This window comes from Euleptes europaea, chromosome 3, assembly GCF_029931775.1.
Source record: "Euleptes europaea isolate rEulEur1 chromosome 3, rEulEur1.hap1, whole genome shotgun sequence".
NCBI lineage: Eukaryota > Metazoa > Chordata > Lepidosauria > Squamata > Sphaerodactylidae > Euleptes > Euleptes europaea.
The window spans coordinates 101567005-101592768 of NC_079314.1; the positions used below are offsets into that span (position 1 = coordinate 101567005).

At 44.3% G+C, this 25764-nt stretch overlaps 1 protein-coding gene across 1 annotated transcript; it reads left to right on the forward strand.

Annotated features, from left to right (window-relative positions):
• Nucleotides 1-25764, forward strand: PTN (pleiotrophin). The gene is made up of 4 exons (XM_056846061.1): nucleotides 1-109; nucleotides 582-755; nucleotides 6671-6832; nucleotides 25613-25764. Exons 1-4 carry the CDS (start codon nucleotides 1-3, stop codon nucleotides 25663-25665), a joined length of 498 nt encoding a protein of 165 aa, XP_056702039.1. The 3' UTR covers nucleotides 25666-25764.

Below are 25764 nucleotides of genomic sequence, written 5' to 3' on the forward strand. Positions count from 1 at the left end.
ATGCAGAAACAGCAAGAACAATGTCAAATATTTACAGTTGTCCTCTTCACATTTATTGTCCTGCTAGCAGCTGTGAGCACGACTGAGGCTGGCAAAAAAGAAAAACCAGGTAAGACGCTATCGATTACATTATATGTATTAGGGTTGCCAGGTCCCTCTTCGCCACTGGCGGGAGGTTTTTGGGGCAGAGCTTGAGGAGGGTGGGGTTTGGGGAGGGACTTCAATGTCATAGAGTCCAATTGCCAAAGCAGCCATTTTCTCCAGGTGAACTGATCTCTATTGGCTGGAGATCAGCTGTAATAGCAGGAGCTCTCCAGCCACCACCTGGAGGTTGGCAACCCTATCCCCTGGGGATCCCCTGTCTCCAAGGAACAGCATTTTGGGGAGATCAGTGGGCCACTGTGGCAAGCAGGGAGGCAGAAAGTTCTGTCCTGCTGACAGAAGTGCCTTCCCCTGGCAAAAAAAGGGATCCGGAGGACCCAACCCTACGTATCTTTGTGTTCTGAACACAGATGAACTTCTCTTCATAAGCATGCCCTAACCTTTCTTTCCTTCTGTTTGTTCCTTGTGGTTCTTTCCAGAGAAGAAGGTGAAGAAGTCTGACTGTGGGGAATGGCAGTGGAGTGTGTGTGTTCCTACTAGTGGGGATTGTGGGCTAGGGACCCGCGAGGGAACTCGCAGTGGAGCTGATTGCAAACAAACGATGAAGACCCAGAGGTGTAAGATCCCCTGCAACTGGAAGAAGCAGTTTGGAGGTAATGCCCATTGGGACTAGAATAACCTTTTCGCTCAGAACGATATGAAATGGAGCCCCGTTTCCTTGGCTTGGCCAAAAACGTTATCTGTACTTTACCAAAACAAGCCTCTCCTTCCATATTTCCTTTTAACACTGATAGTGCAATCCTAAACACAACCTTCTAAATCTATTAATGTCAATGGGGTTAGAAGAGTGCAACTCTACTAACAGCCCATTCCTGAGAATTGGGCCAAAACTCTTTAGGAGGCGGCGTAAACTCGCCGCCAGCGTAAGTACGTGTAATCGCGCCATTACACGTACTTATGCGGGGGGCAAGGCCAGTCCCGCCAGTGGGTGAGCGTTGTGGGACCGCCCCTCGCCCCTCTGTCAGTGCAGCCTCTCCATGGCGCCAGCAATGGCGTAGAGAGGCTGCGCCGGCAGAGGGGGGGCGTTCCGGGGGGGCGGGGGGAGGAGCCACTGGTTAGGCGGCTTCTTACCCCCTTTCAGCCACTTCCGCCGGCGCTGGGAAAGGCAGTGCTGCATCTGCTTTTCAGCAGGCGCAGCCTCGCTGTTCCCTATGGGGCAAAAGGCCCCAGTTACACAAACAAAAATAAAAGCCACAAAATGGCTTTTTTTTTTTTGTTTAATGGCGTATGGGAATCGGTTTAGGGAATCGCCGCTGCGCCTCTTCCCCGCCGTCCCCGTACACCTCAGTTCAGGAATGGGCTGTTAGAATCGCACTGTGGGCTTAGAAGGTGAGTGCCATCTTTCTGCATCGCTGAATGAGGGGGTGTAGGTACCATGGCCTTTTGTCTTTGTTGTCAAGTTGCAGCTGACTTATGGAGATCCCATGGGGTTGTTTTTCAAAGCAAGAAACATACAGATAGGGTTGCCAGCTCCAGGTAGGAAAATATCTGGAGATTTTTGGGGATTGGAGCCTGAGGAGGGTGGGTTTAGTGGAGGGAAGGGGCTTCAGTAGGATATAATACCATAGAGTCTACCTTCCAAAGCAGCTATTTTCCCCAAGGGAATTAATTTCTGTCACCTGGAGATCAATTGTAATGGCAGGAGATCTCTAGCTACCACCTGGAGGTTTGCAACCCTACTTTCAGAGGTGGCTTGCCATTGCCTGCCTCTGCGTAGTGACCCTGGACTTCCTTGGTGGTCTCCCATCCAAGTACTAACCAGGGCCAACCCTGCTTAGCTTCTGAGATCTGACGAGATTGGGCTAACTTGGACTATCCCTGGCCTAGCCCAGAATCCTTGAGTGACCCTGGCTGTACAAGATATTTTCGTCACTCTTTTTATTAAAGTTGCTGTAAACTATTTCTCATTTTGGTAGTCTTTGCCCAAGGACCCAGAAATATTATGAGTAATAAATTCTATTTTGTACTTAAAATTTTATGCTTCTCTCCCCTGTCTACTGGCAAGGGGACATCTTTCCTGTTCTGTATTCTGTGGAGCTAGGCAACTTCAAAGGGTGGTGCATTTATATGTCACAACTAAGCAGGGTTTGATCAACCTATGGTTTCTAGCTTATTATGATGTTGGAATGTAGCCATATTATCAAAGAGATGGACGATACATTTGGAGACATATTTGTAGTGGGACTGGAAAAACCAGATGCCTGTTTAAGCTCTATTAATCTCTGCAGGAGTTGAAAAATGATCAGAGCAAATGCGTTTTTAAAGGTGGCTAAGATAGGTGGACTGGGTTAATGAGCTCATCAAAGTCATAAAGACAAAAAGAAATCTCAAAGAAAAGCGGGTGAATCTGATGAGATTGTTAAAAGACAAAATAAGTGAAACAGAAATTAGAAGCAGCAGTCTGTAGCTTGCTTTTGTGGCATATTTGACAGCACTATCTTATTAAATTAGACCTTTTGTTCTGAGGTGAACTTTATGACGTTCATACGTTTTCTTTTCTTTTTTACAGAGAACAGAGATGGGAGGGGGGAAGCCTGGTGAAAATACAGTATTAACAATAAGTAGTTCTCTAGCAAAACATAGGCATATGCAGAGAGGGGAGGTAGGTTGATAATTCAGTTTCACACTCAGAATTAATCATTACAATTCAGTTGACTAGCGCAGGGTTTTTATTAGGGTCCTCAGCAGATTCACACATGGAGAAAAATCATATGGGATATTTGGTTGGGCAGGGTAGGATGTCTGGCAAAATTTTACTCTCCGCTAAATGCAAGGTTAAATTGCGGGACTACTACTACTACTGCTACTGCTGCTACTTCTTCTTCTTCTTCTTCTTCTTCTTCTTCTTCTTCTTCTTCTTCTTCTTCTTCTTCTTCTTCTTCTTCTTCTGTCAATTGGCTCAGGAAGGAGTAACTCTGCTTAGGATGGATTTCACTGTAAAATACTGAAACTTCAGACCTTATGAACTGTCAGTCTTATTCTGGAAACTGTGACTTCTGCAATCTGTCCTGGTTTTGCTAGCAATTCTGTGGTATTAGTACAGACTCTATTCAACAAAATCTGTTTATCTAAGCTTGTGGTACCCCTCTAGTGGGTACTGATGCAGCCTCATCTACAAAATGTGTGTGGTTGCGCATTGTATTTCAAGAAAGACATTGAGAATAGAAGAAGAGTCAGAAGAAACCACAAAGATGGTCAAGTCTACAGAGTATATATCACATAAGTGAAGGATGAAGGAACCGGGCACGTTTACACAGCAATTTACAAAGCAATCCCACTGAATTAGACTGGAGCAACTCTGCTTAGGATTGCTATAAGTGGATTAATAAAACATCTAAAAGGCTGCCTTGAAGAAGAAAAACAACAGCTGTTCACTCCTGTCCCTTTGAGAATGGCAAAGATAATGAGTTCAACTTATGACAGCACAAGCTTAAGCTAAGCGACCACATAACAGAGTAATGCGATGAATGGCTACAGGAAATGGAGAAAATGCAACACAACTTGATAAGTTGTTTTAAAAAAGAAATTAGAGAAAACCTACAAGGTATGGGTTGGATCCAGACTACCATTTCTGTGGGCTCAAAAGATTTCCATCGACAGAGTGTGATTTTTTTTCATTTCTCCCCTTTGGAAGCCCTAAATGCTTCTAAAATGCTGCTCCTGGGGTTCCCTTCCCTCCAACAAACAGGATTTGGGGGCATTTGGGCTGTTGCAGAAGGGGAGAGATGGTAAAATTGCGCTATGGGGTTGGAAATCCTCACACCTACAGAAATATCTAGTCTGGATCCAGAAAAGGTCTGCGTACAAGATTGGACTCCATGATGCCTATTTTGTAGTGTCATATTAATGGAGGAAGAAGAAATGAATGTTTCAACAATCTCACTGCTGAGTGTCTGACCATCTGTATACTGGTCTCCAAGGAACATCACACCTGGTGAACAGATGGCTGCCTCTGTTCTTTTGTAGAGAGTCCTCAACCACCAATAGCTTTCTCCATCTCATTTTAGGTGTGGTGATTGGATTCCTCCATCCCCTGGAGCCTGAGTATTCTTCTTTCTAATGTCACCACCTGGTTTGTGCAGAAAACTCAGATCTAAGCTCAATAGGAAGTGTCTAAAACCAGTTTCTCACCTCCAGCAGTGCCAAGATTCTTCCACTTTTCATGCAGCTGCATTCCCTGGCACATTTTCTCCCACCCGTCATCTCAGGAGATCAAGGTGGCATACATGAGTCTCTTTACCTCTTCTTTTTGAGGTATGTTAGACTGAGAGAATGACTGGTCCATGATCCTCCAGCAAGCCTGTGGTAGAGCAGGGATTAAAACTTAGGTCTTCCAGATCCTAGTCCAACACTCTAACCACTACACTACACTGGGGTTTTGGCCTTCTTTCTGTTCACCAATACTTGCTTTAGCAACACTTCCTATTATGATGTTCTCATCCTGCCTGATCTTATAGGATATTGGCACACACAACCAATCTCCTCAGCAACCACCATCAGTTTCAGGAGCCAGGGTACATCAAGAGTACCGTCTTCCATGTGGACCTTCCTGGAGCTTGAGACTCTGTTGTTAGTTTTTGTGTCATCTGTAAGTGGCTAAATGTGACCTGACCTTTTGCAGCAGTGGGATCAAACCCATGGGATTCTTTCTTCAGAAACTTTGTTTGTCTCTTAGGGGAAGGGTTAAGGCTCAGTGGTGGGGCATCTGCTTGGCATACAGAAGGTCTCAGGTGATTTCCAGCATCTCCAGTTAAAAAGGATCAGATAGTAGGTAATGTGAAAGAGCTCATACTGTACAGCTGCTGCCAGTTTTAGATAACAATGACCTTGATGGACCAAGGTCTTGTATGCATGCTGTTTCCCTCGCAGTCACCCATCCAACGACTTTGGGTCTTTGTGTTGATTATGCATGCCATTTCTGACCATCAGAGGTCTCCTTGGTCTCCTCCTGTGTTTCCCCACATTTTGCCTGCGTTTTCAGAGACCTATTTTATCTGGAATTTGAAAATGTGGGGGAATGCATGAGGAAAGTGAGGCGACCTCTGACGGTCAGAAACGGCATGCATAACCAAAACAAGGACCTGAAGTCCTCCAAGGGGTGACAGCCATGCATAAAAGACCCAAGGGTCAGATTCAGTACTTTTGTGTCTTTACCCCCTTCTTTCTTGGTTTTTACATAACAAGTGAAGGCGTTTTTGTCCTGGAAAGTATTTGGCATTTGAAAGCTGTTGTTTCTTTTGGATTTGGCTCCAGTTGCTCTGCTATTTCTGCTTTGATTTGTTTGCTTTACATTGACATTTTTATTGCTGTTGCTGCTTTGAAGTTGCTGTGTTTTGAGGTTATTAAAGTTTACTGAGCCATACTGCAAAAAGTAGCATACTGCAAAAGGTAGGCGAGGCATATTTTAATAACTATTGAAATAGATGTTTTCAGATTATGTTCTGAAAGGACCTTGGGCAGAACAGATGTGCTGTGAACACCTTTAAAGTCACTGCAAAAGAACCCAGATTGTCAATGATGACATTTAGGGGGGAAAGAGGATAAGGGACATTATTGAATTTTGCAACAAGACTGGTTCAGTACGAAAATGTATCTTGTATGATTTCTCCACATTCAGGATAAAATTCCAGTTTTCCCTTTCCCCAACCATATTAATGAAATTTGATATAAATGTTCCTGTTTTGATACCTACTTTGCAGCGATTGTATAACGTGCTGTAAAATGGAATTTAATAGTAAAATGGCATAAAATTCAGCATTAACATGGGATAAAACAAACCAACAAAAATAAGAATTTTGCCCAAGTTTGTAGGCCAGATGTAAATGGTCTTTGTAACCATGCACAATATTTCAAAGTATTGTAAACATTATTTTTTGCCATCAAGTCACAGCTGACTTATGGTAACCCCATAGGGTTTTCAAGGCAAGAGACATTAGGAGTCATTACCCTGCATAATTCCTTGGAGGTCTCCCATCAGAATATTAGCCAGGATCAGGGCTAAGAGTGTGTGACTGGCCCAAGGTCACCCAGCAAACTTCCATGGTGCGAGTGGGGATTTGAACCTGCCGTCAAACTTTTCATGTCACTACTTCCCTTCCCTTCCCTTGCTTTGCCTTGCCTGCCTTTATTTATTTGCAGTTCTTTACACTACATGGTGTAGTGGTTAAGAGTGGTAGTTTAGAGCGGTGGACTCTGATCTGGAGAACTAGGTTTGATTCCCCACTCCTCCATGTGAGTGGTGGAGGCTAACCTGGTGAACTGGATTTGTTTCCCCACTCCTACACATTAAGCCAGCTGGGTGACCTTGGGCTAGCCACACTCTTCTTCTTCTTAATTAAACTGTCATGTTAGCACAATTATTAGTAATAATCTACCAGAGACAGCAAAATCACCAAAGTGTCCTTCTCAGGTTTGTGAGATCACGTGTGAAAGTCTGTTCAAGGAACCATTTACTTTTTATTTTGCTCATGTGTTGATAAAATGGTACGTGTTCCTTTGTGCATTGCAGCGGAGTGTAAATACCAGTTCCAGGCATGGGGAGAGTGTGACCTGAACACCGCCTTGAAGACTCGAACTGGGAACCTAAAACGAGCTTTACACAATGCGGACTGCCAGAAAACAGTCACCATCTCCAAGCCCTGTGGGAAGCTTACCAAACCCAAACCTCAAGGTAATATTCCTTTGGAAACTAGTGTCATGGGACCTCTCCAACCATTTTTTTTTTAGCTTTCAACTGTCCATGGACTTTGAAGAGTGCAGCTTTTCTGTTTCTTCTGCTGCTGCAGTCTACTGAGCACCTCAGTTTTATTCCTAGAGATTCCCTAACTCTTTGGACCTCCATGGTTAGATAAATGCTGGTATCTTCAAACCTATGCTATGCCTGTCTATGGAGAAAGATTTAGTCTTAGGGTTGTCAATGGATTGGTTTAATAAACTGACTTTTAGACATGTTAATTAATTATCAAAGGTAAATATGCTTGCGTATCCCAGGGTATGTTCTGCAGATACACAATGCAGCAACTTTACTGCAGCTAATGCAAGTATGGACTAGGCCAGTAACAAAATGGAGGGCAGGGAGTATAGACTCAAAATATATCATGAAAAGAAAAACCCCAGAAAGGACCATGGGAAAACAACCAATACAATAAAAACGGTGTGAACTTGCACTTTGTATGCACAGATATACATAAATATAAAACAATACAACTCTCTCTCTCTCTCTCTCTCTCTCTCTCTCTCTCTCTCTCTCTCTCTCTCTCTCTCTCTCTCTCTCTCTCTCTCTCTCTCTCTCTCTCTCTCTCTTTCTTTCTCTCTCTCTCTGTATGTATGTATGTATGTATGTATGTATGTATGTATGTATGTATGTATGTAATTGATTTGAGATCAAGGGAGATAATGTTGCAGATTTCCACAGAGAACTTTAGCTGCAATCAGATTGGAAATATTGGACTTTGAAAGATTCATCTTGAATTCAGAATCTGCCCACAATCTCAGCTGGAATCATTAAAGAGTAGGGTAATAACTTCAGACTACAACTTCAACAGGGCACCACTCTATTTCTATTTTAGCAGAAGCCTTAATCAGAAACCAAAGAGAAATAGCTATGGAAAAACATTTGACAGTCAGGTCCGATGAATAAAGACATTATTAATACATGATAAGGGAATTTCGTACTATAACAAATACATACATATGGAGCATGTGTAGACCAAGACTGAATATATGCATTGCAAAATGTTATTCTTCATATATTCTTTGATTAATGCAAGTGGTCCCTTGAGCAAAAGTTCCCCTTCTCTGTGGAAGTTTGCAACATGGCTGCAGTTTGTTTATTGAGTTTGATCATGTTGTTTATCTGGTTTGGTCTCACTCTTTGTAGGAAATTGGATTCTGTGTATATTGTTGCCTATGTTGGGGTGGTTGGCTGTTAGATTCCACCTCATACCAGTTGCCATGTTTCCACTTGTACAAGAGCATCTCTGAGTAACTTTTTTAAAAGTGTATTACGTGCATTTATATCCTGCCCTTTTTTCCACCATGGAACTTAAGGTGAAGTGCTTCAGGTTTCTCACCCTGGCACTTGACTATATATGGATCTGCTTACATTCAACAAGCTAGCCGTATGATGTGTCTTCAGTTCAGACGATTCCTTGAGGCATCATCTACTTTTCTTGGTCTAATGCAAGGTGTAAAACATTCCTCCAATAATAGTTATTTTGTTTGGGTGGCTGCAGTGAGGAGGAGGAAGCGGTCATCTCACCCCTTTCTCGCTTTTCCATCAGCAGAGCTGTGTTTGCAAAAGGAGGAGGTGGGTGAATTTGCCCTAGAAATCACTGGAAACCCTATGTCACTTCCAGATTTTTACTGGAAGAGATGTAACACCACAGCTGGCATCATGGCCCCCAATCCTCCCACTGATTGCCAGGCACTGCCTGAAAATCCTAGTCTGAAAAGGGCTGGTGTTATAAATATTTGTAAAAGTAATGTTATCTCCCGAGTTCTGGTTTATCCTTTTTTCTTGTTGAAGTTACCTTTTTAAAAGATATGCGTATATTGATAGGCTTTTATTCTTCCTCACATGCAGTATATCCAAAATGTGAGTAAACCATCAAATAAGTGCTCATGAAATGATAACTTCCAGTAGGATTCTAGAAGAAGAAGAAGAAGAAGAAGAAGAAGAAGAAGAAGAAGAAGAAGAAGAAGAAGAAGAGTTGGTTTTTATATGCCAACTTTCTCTACCACTTAAGGGAGACTCAAACTGGCTTACAATCCCCTTGCCTTCCCCTTTCCCCAAAAGAACAGAAAGGAAGATAATGTGCCATTCGCACATGCACATGTTTATTTGAAAGGAATGATGAAACTGTCATGCACAGAGCCACGTACTCCTTCAAAGGCATACTGGTGTCATTCCCAGATAAATATGTTTTCGCTGTGATTAATCAAGTCTCTTAATGAACTCTGCAGCTGCAGCAGGTGCTGGTGCGCCGGGAAATTGACAGCGGGAGCGGAGGCTGTGTGATGTGCCACTGAGCCTAAGACAAGGTTTCTGGCATGTATCATAAAAGGTGCACTGCATGGCTGCTTGTTTACTGGTTCAGAATTGCTGCTGTTACCCAAAGAGCAGCAGAATCAATTCAAATACTAGGGTCTCTCCTTGGTTTGGTTAGTGAGAAGAATACTAGAAGGCAATAAAAGGGGCAGAAACCCTCTAGATAGGGTTGCTGGCTCCAGGTTGGGAAATATCTGGATATTTTTGGGGCAGAGCCTGAGGAGGGTGGGGTTTGGGGAGGGGAGGGACTTCAGTGCCATAGAGTCCAATCACCAAAGCAGCCATTTTCTCCAGGTGAACTGATCTCTGTCGGCTGGAGACAGAGATACCTACTTTCTAAAAACACTCAGTGGGCACCAGGAAATGTGTTAGCAGTTGGCATGGCTAGTGTTGCCAACCTCCAGGTAGGATGTAAAGATCTGGAATTGCAACTGATTTCCAGAGTACAGAGTTAAGTTCCCCTAGAGAAAATGGCTGCTTTGAAGAGTGGATTCTATATCATTATACCCTACTAAGGTCTCTTCCTCTCTAAACCCCACCCCACACAGGATCCACCCCCAAATCTCCAGTAATTTTCCATCCTAAAGTTGACAACCGTAGCCATGGCACTAACTAGGATTGCCAGCTTCAGGTTGGGAAATATCTGGAGATTGTGGGGGTGGAGCCTGAGGAGGGCAGGGTTTGGAGAAAGGAGGGACTTCAATGGGGTATACAGCCATAGAGTCCACCTTCCAAAGCGGCCATTTTCTCCAGGTGAACTGATCTCTGTTACCTGGAGATTAGTTATAATGGTGTGAGATCTCCAGCCACCACCTGGAGATTGGCCACCCTAGCACTGACAGGTGCCACACTGAGGACTCCCAGACTCTATGGCATCACATCTCAGCTGAACTCCCTCTGCTTCCTAAACTCTGCCCTTCCCAGCCATTGCTTTCAAATCTCCAGAAATTTCCCAAGCTGGAGATGACAATCTTAACTGATTAACTCACTGCTTTGTAAGGGTAAGTTTGTTTGGAGGGGGGAGAAAACTAGCAGTTATTGATTACCTGGTGGTGACAAACCCTAGCTAGACCCAAATTTGGAAGGTTTGGATCAGGATTATACTGGGGGAAAGAGTTCTGAATAGACGTAGTTTATATTCTGAATGTCCAGGTTCTGAAATTCACTATTTTTAGTTGCAGAGTTTTCTAGTTCCAGTGGCAATTGCCATGGCCTCACGCGAACTAAGAGTGCACCTAACTCTTTACATTGCAGGAGATGGTCAACAGTTATGCCGAAGGTGTCAGGAAGCTCCTCTAACATAACTGATTTCCTGGTTGATGGAACCTTGATAAGCTTCTGAGTAATTCCAGGTTTCCTTGGGCACGGTTTGGAAACCACTGTTCCTGATCAGTGAACCCCAGTCATGTCAGCGCTAATGAAATGGGCGAGGAATAACTCGGGAGTACATCAACAGAGAGTGTAATAAAGACAGCATGACATGAGCAATTAGTGTCACTGTGATGTCCATGCCAGCAAGCAGGAGTCAATGGAGAATGTCCATCATGTAAGCTTTAGTGGTAACTGCTTGAGGTTAACAATCCCTCTGATCTGTAACTAGATGCGTGTAGAGAACAATGATCACAAAATCTGTTCTCCAGTATTAAATATGACATTATTGACAATATGAGAAACAGCAGGTGAATGGCAGTGGCTGGTGTTCCCTCCAGCAAAGGGGGGAAATGATACAGATGTGGTAGCATTGTTATATAAAGCAAGAGAGCTTTGGAGTAAGAATAGAAGATAATATGAATGTTTTGGTGCTGTTTGGATGTATTCCAGAAAAGCAACAAGTGGTTGTTTTATGCCCTGACCTGGATAGCCCAGACTAACCTGATCTCGTCAGATCTCAGAAGCTAAGCAGGATCAACCCTGGCAAGTATTTGGATGGGAGACCTCCAAGGAATACCAGGGTTGTTGTGACACAGAGGTAGGCAATGGCAAACCACCTCTGAACGTCTCTTGCCTTGAAAACCCCACTAGAGGTTGCTATATGTGAGATATGACTTGATGGCAAAAAAAAGGAGTTTTGTATGTTTGGGAAGAGGATGTGGATCATATGATTTGCTTTCGGGAAAATCCCTGATTAAGTCCTCGGCCTCACCAGTCAATGGATCTCAAGCAACTGGTGTTGGGAAAGATCTTCCTTGACCTGAGGCCTTGGAGAGTTGCTGCCATTTGCACTGGACTGATGACCGTACTGGACTGCGTGTAAAACCTCTTCATTAGGGTTGTGCAAAAAAAAAAAAATCAGTAAATTTTGGGTTCAGGTTTATTTGGTCCAATTTTTTCAGTAAACCCGGAATAAGCTGAGTACCCATAGCGGTAAAGGGGTATTTCTGGGTTTACCAGAAAAATTCGGGTCTATGGGGATTTTTTTCAAAGCTCCTGTGGGGGTATTTTTGGAGGTAGACTCACCGAATTTGCAACATAGCTGCAAGGGACTCTCCTAGATGGACATTGAAGTTTGGTGAATGTTGGGGCAGGGGGTCCAATTTTATGAGCCCGCAAAAGGATCACCCCCATCCTCTAGGCATTTGCGAGCCAAGCTGTCCACCAGTTTTCAGGTTCAGAAGTTCAGCGTTGCCAAGACTGGTGGAAGGAGATGATTGGCAGGCTAGCACCTCAAAGTCTTGGGGCTCCCTTCGTATCTGGGGCGCATAGCATGATGTCCATGCAAATTAGCTTCCAAACTGAGGAAAAACGCTTAAATGCAAAAAAATAAGGCACAGAAATCATTTCTCTTGGTGGCAAATGACATCCTGTGAACAATTTTTTTTTTTATTATGGTCACCAAAAATCTGATTTCAAGAGATGGTCATGGTGCAGGAAAACAAAGTCTTTACTCGGGGTGATCTTCAGTTTGAGAGCAGGTTTTCAAGGGGAGGGGGTTGATATCGGTGCCAGCCGAAGTCATGACCAAGGCAGCTCTTGCGATGGAGATTGCTCATCCATGCGGGTGAGCAGTCTTCTTCAGAACAAAGCCTGGTCAGCAGCTGTTGAAGCTGTTGCTTTTTACTTGGAGGGTATATCCCTCTGGACGGGATTGGGTGAGCACCATCTTTTAAATGACTCTTCTGCCTCCAGACGATCCTGATCCAGATCACTGTACTGAAAGGTAATGGATATTTTGGTCAGATCAAGGTGGCTGTGATTACACTCCTACCTCAAAAGGGCCCAACTATGGGGACTTAAAACCAGTCAAAGATAGAAAAATGGGAGAAAGCACAGAGCTGTGCAACTGAACAAAGGCAAATAGCCGAAACCTGAAAAAGTTTAATATCTATTCAGCTTTTCCAGGAATCGAATATTCAGCTTTGGTCAGATTCCCAGGTTGTGGTATTCGGTTGACCCAAAACCCGAATATTGCCAAAACAGCTAATTTCGGGTTTATTTTCAGTTCGGGTATGTTGATACGCACAACTCTACTCTTCATATGCCAAATTTGTGAGTGGCAGTCAGGCATTGGAAATGATGTTACAAGTCAAACAAGATGAAATAAAGATGGGGAAAAACATTTGTATGATTAAGTGAAGAGGGTTAACACTACTTTTAAAAATCTAGGAGACGTTCCTTGGATTCTGTAGGTATGGTTCCAGTCACAGAGCTTTAATATCACTAGACTAGTGTTCCAGATAATTTTAGTCCCCTTTTAGATAAAAGCAGTCATACTGCAGTTCCTTTGAAATTAAGGGACTGGAGGTATTTGCAAAGGAGTTGTGATCAAACGTACCTGTAGAGTATTAAAGCTTAGATGGGTAAAAATAGTTTCAGTGATTGTCTGTATCTCTCCTCTTTCTGCTAAGTTCCTCTTTGGTGATTGATGGGTCTTGGATCTCCCTGCCTTTGTGCTAGCTCTGTCTGCCTGGTGCTATGGGACTGAAGATAATGGGGAGAATATATATAATATTTATTACGGTCAATTGACCAGTCTCACGTAAAATTCCAAGGTCTAAACTGGGGAGAAGGCAGGTATATTATAAGCATCTCTTTATTTTATGTCACATTTTGTCTTAGAATGAAAAGGTTAATCACTGGGTATCACTCTTCGTAGTGTCTTATTCTCTTGATATAGCAAAATGAATGCTGTGGTTTGCAGTGCTGTGTTCTGTCACCAGGTGTCACTGTTTGCTACCATATTTGTGGCTTAGGCATCTTTCAGAAGCCTCAGTGTTCCTTTTTCATTTTTTCCTTGTTTGATACAGCTTTGTTAACAAACCTGTGCTGTCCCAATTTTTCTTTGCCCCCCACCCCGTTCTGCTCTTTCTCAAACTAGTTTCTCCCATGATTCCACATGATGCCTGTTTTTTAGATGTCTGAAAAGTCTGGGCCGCTTTGTGGGGCACTGCCCATCCTGCCCCAAAAGGGTGGGATGAGTGGCAATTCTTTTTTAAAAAAATTGCAAGCCAGCATTCCCCCCTCCCTTTGCAATGTAATTAATAGTCTAGAAGAGGAGCCAGTTCAGGAGCCAGTCCTTTATTTCTTCTGGTCTTTCTCTGTTTTTATATCTGCATGACCCCCAGGTATGCTGTGGGCAGCTAAACCACCCAGCAGTTTTCTCTTCATTTCAATATAGTAAAGAAAATGCAAATCACAGCGTGCAGCACATGCACATCTCTCTCTCTCTTTTAAATCCCAAAGTGAAATTAGCAGCATCTTTAAGTGGCTCCATTAGCTGGGGTGGGGTGCAGGGAGAACATACATATCTTGAATTGGGAAGGGGAGCGGAGAGGTGGGTTAAGCAAGTGCCTTTCCTTCCAACCTTGCTTTCTAGGACCCTGCTTTCTTAGGCTGATATTCTTTTATTTTTTTCTTCCTGGAGAATCGAGACTCCCGAACAAGCAAATTATATTTACCCAGCTCAACTGCCCAAGAGCCATCAAAGAGCATCTCTGCATATGCTTGCCCAAGAAACTCTTGACATCTCAATTTGCTGGTGGTAGATCGGCTTAGATGAAAAGGTGGAACAATGGTAGTGTTGCCAGCTCCAGGTTGGGAAATACTGGGAGATTTTGGGGGTGGAGCCTGAGGAGGGTGGGGTTTGGGGAGGGGAGGGAGTTTGACACCATAGAGTCCAATGGCCAAAGTGGACATTTTCTCCAGGTGAACTGATCTCTATCGACTGGAGATCAATTGTAATAGCAAGAGATCTCCAGCTAGTACCTGGAGGTTTGGCAACCGGCTAAGGAATTATTCAGTACGCAGCCAAAATCTGGGCCAATGCCCCAGTAATGGAAAATGACAAGATTCCGGCTATATCTTGTTTCGTAGGCTTCCTCCGAATATTAATATCATATATCCGGCCGCAACCTTGCAGCTCCTGGAATGTGACTCTTAGTCCATGGATTTGGGGCATCAAGGCATCAACCTGAGTCAATTTTGTAAAGAAAATCACATCATAGAAGGCATGGTGCTGCATAACACAGGTTTGGAAGGAGCGATGCTCTGATTGGATTAATCAAACCAGCTGACTCGGAAGCAAGTACATTTTCGGTGTGGTGCGCAGGATCCACGCACCCACTACGGAATTATCTTTTGGAACGTTTTGACAAGTTTGGTTTATATATAGTTAGAATTTCATAAGGGACATTGTTCTACTGAATAAGATGAATTATATGAACAGTGATATATCTGTGTATATATATTTCCCTGTATAAATAGTACAACAGCTTTCTAACATATTGTATAAAAAGTGCATATGATGGTTTATCTTGTAAAATAAGTATATCATTGAATACTTGAAGGTTTTTCCTCTCAAAAGTAAAAGAAATAAGTGTGAAAAAAAGTAAAGAAATAAGTGTGTTGGTGGCTGCGTACTGAATAATTCCTTAGCCGGTTGCCAAATCTTTCTGTTTAGTACCTGGAGGTTGGCAACCCTAAGCAATGGGGAGGGGTGATGAAAAGCCCTGGCACTCCAAGAATGGAGGATCCTTCTGGCTGGAAAAGGGAAGGGTGGAAAGGCAGCCAGCAGCCTAAGGATCCCTTTCAAGGAGGGTGAGCTGAGACTGCAACCCCAGCCTCTGCTGGCCCAAAGAGGGTCTGGTTTTCCCCTTAATCACACACACACTTCCTGTGAATAAAATCAGCTCACATAATAATGAATGGAGCATAAGCACAGCAAAATTCTTTATTGGCGTTAGAACAGGACCAGTGTAAGGGTGCTTTAAAGAACCTCAACAATAAACTTCCAAAACAATATTCCCTTAGCCCTGCAATCGGCCATAATCACAGCTATGCTGGATATTTTTACCTTCTGTCCATAATTCAAAAAGAGAAGGAAGGGCACCACAGCCAATCAGAATGACCAGTGTCATGCGGGAAATTAGCTAACCAATCAAACAGGCAAACACATAGGCAAGGTACAATTCGCTGGTGGGTTTTGGGGATGGTAACTGCATAAGCCTGTGGGGGCATTAAATTGCCCATCACTCAAGTGCAAAAAGAAAAGCCCTCACAAAATACTGCACAGTCTTTAAAAGTACAGCCCACACATGGGGAAGTTCCACATAAAAATTGGAAGTGTAGAATGACCACCCTGTTATCAACAGAGGTGCCCTGGAGACTGTGAAAATACAGATCAGGGCTGCAGTCTGGAAGATGCCTTAGCACAGCATCTGCCTTGTATGCACAAGATCTCCGGTTCTATCCCTGGTAACTAGGTTTTACTTATAAGGAATGATGCAATGTTCTGTAATGTAATATCCCACCCAAAATTGGCAGAAAAAACATTTTGCCACACATTCTCTCAGCCCTAGTTGAAAATTTGCCAGTTCCCCTGAGTGGAATCACTAACTGGAACGGATGCACAAAAAGGCAAGAGGGCATGCTTGATTTGAAGCATATAAGCCTGCCTCCCCGAGGGGTCTGAAAGCATGCCAAAGCTTGTCTAGGAGGCCATCTCGCATGCTTGAAGGCTTCACGTGGGCAGCAGGTGATTTTAACCATCTGCTGTCCTAACTGGATGCAATTGGGACTTCTATGGATTTATTTCATATATACTTCTCCCGTTGTTGCCTCCATGGTTATCCTGCCCCCCATTTTATCCCCACAGCCCTGTAAGGTAGGTGAGGCTAAGTGTGTGTCGCTAGCCAACGTTCGGCCAGCAAGCTTCATGTCAAAATGGGGAGTGGAACCAGGATCTCCCAGTCTGACACCCTAACCATTACACCATACTGCTTCTCAGGGATGTCCCTGGATGCGTCCAGGGGGCCACCTCACATGTTCCAAGCCTTTGGCACAGCCTGTGGGAGATATTCAGAGTGCACATTTCCTAATCAAAATGGGACATTTTTTTTAAATGAACCAAAGACCAGCATAACGGTGCTCCTTCTAGCTGGTACCCAAGATTTCATCCCAGTTTCTATGAAAGGGGATGTGAAAGCATCCATACAACCAGGCCTGGGCATGCTAGTTGTCTTCTAGGGTTTTCCAAGCAAATCTAAAGGAATAGGGCACCGCAGGAAAGCAATTGCTCAGATGGACAACTTGTTCCACTGAGCAGAACATGCTGCTTACAACTTCCATCTGCCCTGCTTCATAGTTACTTAAACTTGATGGATGGCCCTTTTTCTTCTTCAGGCTGCATCCAGCTTGCTGCTGCAAACAGGACTGCCACACTGTCAAGGTTCAAGAAACTCCCTCTTCCCAGTGTACAGCAGTACAAGGATGCCAGGGGGTGAAAAAAGCAGAAAACTAATCCTAGGGGATGGGCAACACTGTTATGAGAAGTATCCATGTTGGCCACCAGACCCATGCGATTCTTTTCTGTAGACAGTATCGGAGTGGCATGGTAGAAGAAGAAGAAGAAGAAGTAGAGGAAGAGTTGGTTTTTATATGCCGACCACTTAAGGGAGACTGAAACCGGCTTACAAGCACCTTCCCTTCCCCTCCCCACAACAGACACCCTGTGAGGTAGGTGGAGCTGAGAGAGCTCTAACAGAGCTGTAACTTGCCCAAGGTCATCCAGCTGGCTTTGTGTGTAGGAGCGGGGAAACAAATCCAGTTCACCAGATTAGCCTCCACCACTTGTGAAGGAGTGGGGAATCAGACCTGTTTCTCTAGATCAACCTCCATCGCTCCAAACCGCCGCTCTTAACCACTACACCATGCTCCCATCCCGTTTGTCCCTCTCTCTGGCTTGAAACACACAATGGGTGTGTTGTAGAGCAGTTGCTTTAGAAAGAGCCAGACTTTCTAGCACTGACCTGGGTAGCTTCCAGAAGCCATTGCCTTCGCCTCCCAAGGTCTCACTGGTGTTTTGCTGGACAAAGCTCCTACTAGAAACAGATTCCTGTTTCCAGAGTGCGTCTGTAGCTAGTCTGCTATAACCAGCTGGCTTGTCCACCTGTGGAAAGACTGCTTTGAGGAGCAGTTGCCAGGACAGACTGGCTCTTATCGGCAGTCAAATAGTGGAAGAATCCATGATTCTGTCTGAATTATTTATTAGCACGATTTACAGCTAGCAATGGTTCCAACGCTGTAGCGGCCATGCGACAGAAGCAGCTATTTCTGAGGTATGTAGGGCTGGATGCCATTTGGTATACAGGGAGCTTTGATTCAGAAGCATTATTTCCACCTTTCCTATAAAGAATGACTAAATCCTTAATTTTAGAGGGCTTTTTTTTAAAACAACTTTTTATTAAAAGAGTTAGAACTGTAGGCTTTTAATTGATTTTGTTGGTTGATGAGTCAATTCCCATGTTTAATTTTGGGGGGGGGTGTCAAATTTTAATTATGATTAATCAATAGATCTGTTGAAGAAGGACACGCGGCCATATCCGATCTACAGATTTTCCCTCCTTTTGTGAGATTTGTTCAATTAATAAGTTTTTCCTTCCAGTTTTTTTTAACCTAAACGTTTCTTTGTTCCTTACGTCACAACTAAAATGTCATAACTGAAGATGCCCAAACACCCACAAGTTCAGCTCTTTGAGCAAGAGTCCAGTAGCACCTTAAAGACTAACAAAATTTCTGGCAGGGTATGAGCTTTCATGAGCTACAACTCACTTCTTCTGATAAGTAATGATGTAATGGTGAATTTCTTGAAAACCAGATGACCAGTTAAATTGCTTCCATTTATCCAATTAGCATCGCCACCATAAACAAAGAATGATCAAACGTATTTAAGGTGCCAAATTTCTCTCCATTTTGAAGTACTCCTGGTTTCCTCTTCTCTGTGACCCCTCAGTCTTTAATATAGTTCATTATGTGGATTCCCATGCAGGTAGAATACGCATTAGCATTAAAGAAAGGAAAAGAATAAGATGGAGCTCAGGGTAACTAGACAGGGGGGAACAGTGAGGGATTTTCTCACATTAGGCAGGCAAACAGCTGCAAAAAGGTGTTAGCAAGAGGGGGGCACAAAGGCTTTAGGTTGGGAAATTCCTGGAAATTTGGGGGTGGAAACTGGGGAAGGTGAGGTTAAAAGGAAGGAAGGAAGGAACCTCAGCAGGGTCTTCACCCTCCAAAGCAGCCATTTTTCTCCAGGGGAGCTGATTTCTGTAACCTGGAGATCAATTGTAATTCCCTGAGCTAGCCAGGCCCCACCTGGAGATTGGCAACCGTGTGATGCTATCTTAAGGGCAGCTATAATTGTTGGGGGTTCTGCTAATAAGAAGGCCTGTATTTGGACAAAAGAGCCGTTTTTCTTTTCATGTCAATAAGAATCAGGCACACATACACACTTACCCATGGCAGTCTGAAGTGATACAGTCCAAAAAACAACGGTTGGTTCACCTTCTCTGCAGCATTGGGGAAGTCCTTGGCCTCTGGCCCCCCCAGGGCAACTGCTGGCTCTTGCGGGGGCAGGGGGAATGAGATGCTGGAGTAGATGGGCCAGTCTGACCCAGCAGGGCTAGGGTTGCCAACCTCCAGGTACTATGGGCACACACAAAGTAGCAAGCTGTAAATTAGTTAGCAAACAAACAGTTTCAAACAATACAAGTTTGTATTAAACAACAAACAATCATGCACCATACATAGGGTACAACAAACATGGACAACGTCCAGCCAAGTAAATTCTATATGTGCTGTTTGGGTGAACTAGGTCTTCAACAATGCAGACAAATAGCCTAATGTTTTTATATGTGTATTGTTTCAGTGGCCTATTTTGGCATTCAGCAGTGCTTGTCAGCTGTGAAAATGCCTGAAGCGATTATGCTTATTGTGGTAAAAGACACAGCATAAGCTAATGTTTGTTCTCATTAAATTCCAAGTGGGTAAATTTTTCTCTTTCTCTCTCTCTCCTTTCTGGCCCTCCCCTTTTCTTTCCCCCTGTTCTGTCTTTGCTTTCCCCTCTCTTAAAGCTTTTTTTTCTTTCTTTCTCTGTTTCATTTCCTCCCTATTGTCTCCACTCCATCCTCAGCATGTCAACATTAACTTTTAAGAGGCAATTCTCTCACCTGTGGAATGATAAAAGTAGAGCGGCTTGGCTAGTTGAAAAACATAGGTATGATCTGGGCAGATGCAAGAAGCGTGACAGAAAAACTCATATTGGGCTTTTATAAAATAGAGAGATTTCGGTAAATCACGAACAATTCATTTCAAAGAAACCCTGCGCTAACCTTAGGAAACAGTTTTTTTGTGTTGTCAGTTCTGCTTCCTGCGATGAATGTTTGCAACAATATTTTGTATTGTTTTTATACACAAGGAATCCATGCAACTGGGACTGTGGCGAGCAAACATTTAACTTTATTGTCAGTCTCTCAAATACTCAGGGCTGCGTCAGCCTTGTTGCGAAAAAAAGCACTAGGACAATGTAGATTAAATACATTTGCTTAAATTGTTCACTATATTTATGTGTGTGTGCGTTGTGTGTGTGAAGTGCCGTCAAGTCGCAGCTGACTTATGGCAATCCCTTTTGGGGTTTTCATGGCAAGAGACTAACAGAGGTGGTTTGCCAGTGCCTTCCTCTGCACAGCAACCCTGGTATTCCTTGGTGGTCCCCCATCCAAATACTAACCAGGGCTGACCCTGCTTAGCTTCTGAGATCTGACGAGATCAGGCTAGTGTGTGCGTTACCCACCATCAATTCACAGCCCAATTACGGTGACCCCATAGGGCTTTCAAAACGAGATGTTCAGAGGTGGTTTCCCATTGCCTGCCTCTGCGCAGTGACCCTGGACTTCACAGAATCATAGAACCATATAGTTGGAAGGGGCCATACAGGCCATCTAGTCCAACCCCCTGCTTATTGCAGGATCAGCCTAGAGCATCCCTGACAAGTGCTTGTCCAGCCTCTGCTTAAAGACTGCCAGCAATGGGGAGCTCACCACCTCCCTAGGCAGCTGATTCCCTGGTGGTGTCCCATCCAAATATGGACCAGGGCCAATCCTGCTTAGCTCCTGAGATCTGACAGGCTACCCTGGGCTATCCAGGTCAGAATGTGTATAATAGAGCGGGTTTTTTTTCCCATGGAGAAATGCAGAGCAACAATAAAAGGGTCACAGATCCTTTGTTCAGGTCAGGTCTCCTGTTTGCTCATGGAAGGGTACCTGCTAGGCCACCTGGAACCTCAGGAGGTACCAACCTCTCAACCTCTCACCACAGCAGCAGGCTATAGACATGGCTGCCTGCCCCTTGCCTCTGGGCAGTTGGCCATGGAGAACATAACAGAATTGGGCCCCCAAAGGGCTCTCCACTATTTTGGATGCATGGTGTGCTGAGGAGCTCCTCTTCCTCCTTCTGCCAAACAACAAAAGCAGGAATGTCAACAGAGAAGCTGAAGGAAGCCATCATCCTTTCTGGCACTGCTGCTCTCTTAAGGGAGGAGTAGCAGACAGCAAGGAATGCATGACTGAATAAGTGAGTGGCATTGCTGGCTAGGAATAGTTGTTGGTCTGTTGCTTAGCTGTAGCCATCTCTCAGTGCTGATGGTGCTTGGAAAAAGGAGCATGGCACAGTGCACTCCTTTGCGCTCCTTCGAGCCCTTCTAGCAATGGTGGCCAGCCTAAAAGGAGCCCAGAAGAATCATAGTCGGCTTCCTCAAGGGTCCCTCCCTGTAGGAAACAGGAGCTTGTCTCAGAGAGGGCAGGGGCCTTTGGGGCAATTCCCGGAGGAAGAGGAGCTGAGGACACAGTAGTGGAATGTGGCTCTTAGATCCAGTTGGCACAAAGGAATTGGGGTCTGCCCTTTCATCCACTTGGAAGTGTAGGGTTGCCAACTCCATATTGGGAAATTTCTGGAGATTAGGGGGTAGGGTTTGTGGAGGGGAGGGACCACACAGCATGGTATTATGCCATAGAGTCTACCCTCCAAAGCAGCAGTTTTCTCCAGGGGAACTGTTCTTTGTTGTCTGGAGATGTAATTCTGGGAAATCTCCATGCCCCACTCAGAGGTTGACAACCTTAGGGAAGTGTGTGCATGCAACCAAGTGGAGGCACTGGCTGTCATTTTGCTTAGAGCCCCCCAAAACCTGGAGGCAAGCATTGGAATTGGGGATGCCAGCCTCTAGGTGGGACTACATAAATCAGTTCCTCTGGAGGAAATCGATGCTTTGGAGGGTGGACTCTATGGCATTGTACCCCACTGAGGTCCCTGTCCTCCCCAGACTCCATCCCCAAATCTCCAGGAATTTCCCAGCCTGGATCTGGCAACTCTACCCCTCCCCCCCATTCCCTGCCAAAGGCCAGGGGACTTGGCAACCATAGTTGGAACAGATCACCAAGAGATGGAGGCTACTGTGAGTTTTTTATGTGCCGGGAGTTGTTGTTTTTTTCATGGAGGAGAAAGGGGAATCCAGTCATGCGAGGCCTATTTAAAACCTAAAGTGACATAACTCAAGAATCAGTTCCAAGAGACCTTGGCCCATATTAAGAATGATAATGGGGCACACTCCATTGCCACCTTTCTCTCAGCGCCTGATTTTTCTTGATCAGTGTGTGGGACAATCTGATTATCATTCACTTAACTTTTGGAACGACGTTGTTCAAGCGTGGGCTATGATGTCCAGATCAGAGTTGCAATGACCGTTTAATTTGTTGAAGATCAAATGCAGCTCTGACTTACGAATAGGAGGTGTTGCTTTTTAAAAAACCACCTGAATACGCCCATGAATCAAATGCTGTGCGGAGCCTTCATTCTCTGTTCTTTTATGAGTGCTCTCAATTTTACGTGCATACTGTTGCATCAGCAGAATCAGAACCCTGAGTCAACTCTGTTTTCTATGATTCGCATTGCTTTTTAGGATGCAATTTACCATGATAAGAATTAAAACCATGCCAGCCCTTCCTTGCTGGGTAGAAAAATAAATAGCCATGTAGTTTGGGTTTGACTCCCATTTAAAAGGTAATTATTCTATTTGATTTCCCTTTTGTGGCTTTAAATTGCTTCAATCCTTGGGCACCGGCTCTTCGGATAATTGCTTTCCCCCTGCTGCTTCCATAGTAAGGGGTTGTGTACAAAAAAAAGTAAAGGTGAATATTTAGAGAAAGGCTGCCTGCAGCTATTCAGTACTGGCTTGCACTGCTACCAAATTACTAAACGGTGGTGCTAAGCAGTCATACCTGAGCACAAGTTCAATGTAAATCGGTGGGATGTTGTTCTAAGTAAACGTTTTGTTAGAAGCCAGATGGTAGTTCCGTCAGACTGGAGATTTCTGGTTTGTGAATCGATCATAGTATTAAAATGTTTAGTCCTCGCCATACTTAACTTATTGTTCCCTGGAATTGGGCATTTAACAGCTTTCTTAATAACAGTCATATTTACAATCAGAAATACTTCTGGGCTGCTAATCTAATTTGCTCGCCCAAGTCAAAGCTTCTGGCTTTGCTTAAAGGGATATTGGGAACTGTAGTTTTACCAAGGGAGACTGCAGCCAAGAAATCAGAAGGAGATGGAGACTGGGAAGGGCAGCCATGAAGGAGCTAGAAAAGATTCTGAAGTGTAAAGATGTGTCACTGGCAACCAAGATCAAGTTAATTCATGCCATCGTATTCCCTATTACTATGTATGGGTGTGAAAGCTGGACAATGAAGAAAGCTGACAGGAAGCAAGTAGATTCCTTTGAAATGTGATGTTGGAGGAGAATGTTATGGATACCATGGACTGCCCAAAAAAACAAATCAGTGGGTTATAGATCAAATCAAGCCTGAACTGTCCCTAGAGGCTAAAATGACTAAACTGAGGCTGTCGTACTTTGGTCACATTATCAGAAGACAAGAGTCACTGGAAAAGACAACCATGCTAGGAAAAGTTGAAGGCAGCAGGAAAAGAGGAAGACCCAACAATAGAAGGATTGGCTCTATAAAGGAAACCACGACCCTCATTTTGCAAGATCTGAGCAAGGCTATCAAAGTTAGGACATTTTGGAGGACACTGATTCATAGGGTTGCCATGAGTCGGAAGCAACTTGACGGCACTTAACACACACACAGTGCTGAGTTTCTACTTGCTGCACACTGTTAAAAGTAACAGAAGCTCCGCTAGGAAAAATGCTGGTGACCCCAGTCCACGATCACAATGTACAGAGATAATCATGCGATATGTATTCCTGGCAACGTTGCATCTCTTTATTTTTAATTCTACTCTGTTTTTCTTCCCGATGGGCACCCAAAGACACTTACAGTATCATTCTCCCCTATCCCCTCCTTCATGTTATCCTCACGACAATAGGTGGGTTAGTGACTGGCCCAAGGTCATTCAGCTAGATTCTGTGGCAGAATGGGGATTCGAACCTGGCTCTCCCAGATTCTAGTCCAGCACTCCAACCATTACACCACACAGGCTCAGACTCCATTATCTGTATTTTTTTAAATGTTCTCAGCAGTGCTGTTGTCAGCATGAAAGGAAACAGAGTCATTGGAGAGGAGGAGGTGGAGAGAAAGCTTTCTGCTGTCTTTCCCAATCACTTTTGCTCTCTGAAAAACATAATAAAAGATTCCAGAGTGAATAAAAACAGAAGGGTCGGAAGGGTTTCTGTGTGTTTATCAATGTCTGTATGAAATCTTTTCCCAGCTTGCCACCGAGCCGTGACCTGGATTCATCTGGAGCTGCCTGCTATTTTCATGCTTTCAAACCAGGCCTCTGAGACAATAGCTTGCATGCCAAGTAGGGTTGGCTGGTAGAGCTAGGAAAAGCTCTGCCTGAACTGCAATTTGGTTCTTTTTTGCCCCTCCCCCTGCCAGCTTTCAAGCCACAATCATTTTTTTAGAAAGCTATTATCAACATATCCATTGCCCTTAAAGTAGGGTTGCCAACTGCCAGGTAGTAGCAAGAGATCTGCTAATTCAACTGATCTCCAGCTGATAGAGAGCAGATCACCTGGAGAAAAATGGCCGCTTTGGCCATTGGACTCTATGACATTGAAGTCCCTCCCCTCCCCAAACCCTGACCTCCTCATGCTCCACCCCCAAAATCTCCCGCCGGTGGCAAAGAGGGACCTGGCAACCCTACCTTTAAAGTGATTTTCCGTGTATGCATGGGAGTAGAGGGAAAGAATTCATCTTTTCTTGCTTCATAGTACAATCCTAAGCACACTTGCCTGGGAGTAAGCACCATTTAATAAACTTGAGTAGGATTCTGAGTAGACTTCATTAGGAGTCCATTCATTCTCTAGTTAGGTGCTGTGAGTTTTTAGCTTTTTATGACACTTATTGCCAACCTCCAGGTGGTGGCTGGAGATCTCCCACTATTACAACTGATCTCCCGCTGATAGAAATCAGTTCCCCCGGAGAAAATGGCCACTTTGGCAACTGGACTCTAACTTTGCTTCAAAGTGGCTTACAATCACCTTCCCTTCCTCCCCCCACAATAGGCACCTTGTGAGGTAGGTGAGGCTGAGAGAGTTTGGAGAGAACTGTGACTAGCATAAGGTTATCCATCAGGCTTCATGTGTGTAGGAGTGGGGAATCAAACCCAATTCTCCAGATCAGAGTCCACCGCTCCAAACCACCGCTCTTAGCCACTACACCAAACTGGCAGTAGCAAGAAGCCTTTGCAGAAGGCTGGTAAGTCAGGTTATCAACCTCCAGGTGGTGGCTGGAGATCTCCAGCTATTACAACCGATCGCCTGGTGACATAAATCAGTTCCCCTGGAGAAAATGGCCACTTTGGCAATTGGACTCTACGGTATTGAAGTCCCTCCCCTCTCCAAACCCTGCCCTCCTCAGGCTCCACCCCCGAAATCTCCAGGTATTTCCCAGCCCGGAGTTGGCAACCCTACTGTGGCATCACATCCTTCTGGAGCTTCCTCCCCAGACTCCAGCCTTCCTTGGCTCCTCCCCCAAACCTCCAGGAATTTCCCAGCCAATAGTTGGCAACCCTCCTGCCTTGTCTACCAGATGTATGGAAGTCACAGTTTTACTTTTTCTCCCGAGCTCTCTTTTAGAGGCAGTTTTGAAAGCGTTATTATTATTGTCTCCCCAGAATCCAAGAAAAAGAAAAAAGAAGGCAAGAAACAAGAGAAGATACTGGAATAGGGAAGCTGCTCCATGCTGCGTGGGAAAGGGACTTCCTCGAATGTAATCGGTTAACAAGTTTCATTGACACCTAGGCAATTATGCAGATGTTATTTATAG

What these genes read in the sequence shown, in the direction of transcription:
- PTN (XM_056846061.1), top strand. Translation starts at nt 1, where the DNA reads ATGCAGAAACAGCAAGAACAATGTCAAATATTTACAGTTGTCCTCTTC. An exon ending in CTGGAAGAAGCAGTTTGGAG is followed by an intron (nt 756 to 6,670) that starts GTAATGCCCATT and finishes TGTGCATTGCAG; the next exon opens with CGGAGTGTAAATACCAGTTC. An exon ending in TACCAAACCCAAACCTCAAG is followed by an intron (nt 6,833 to 25,612) that starts GTAATATTCCTT and finishes TTGTCTCCCCAG; the next exon opens with AATCCAAGAAAAAGAAAAAA.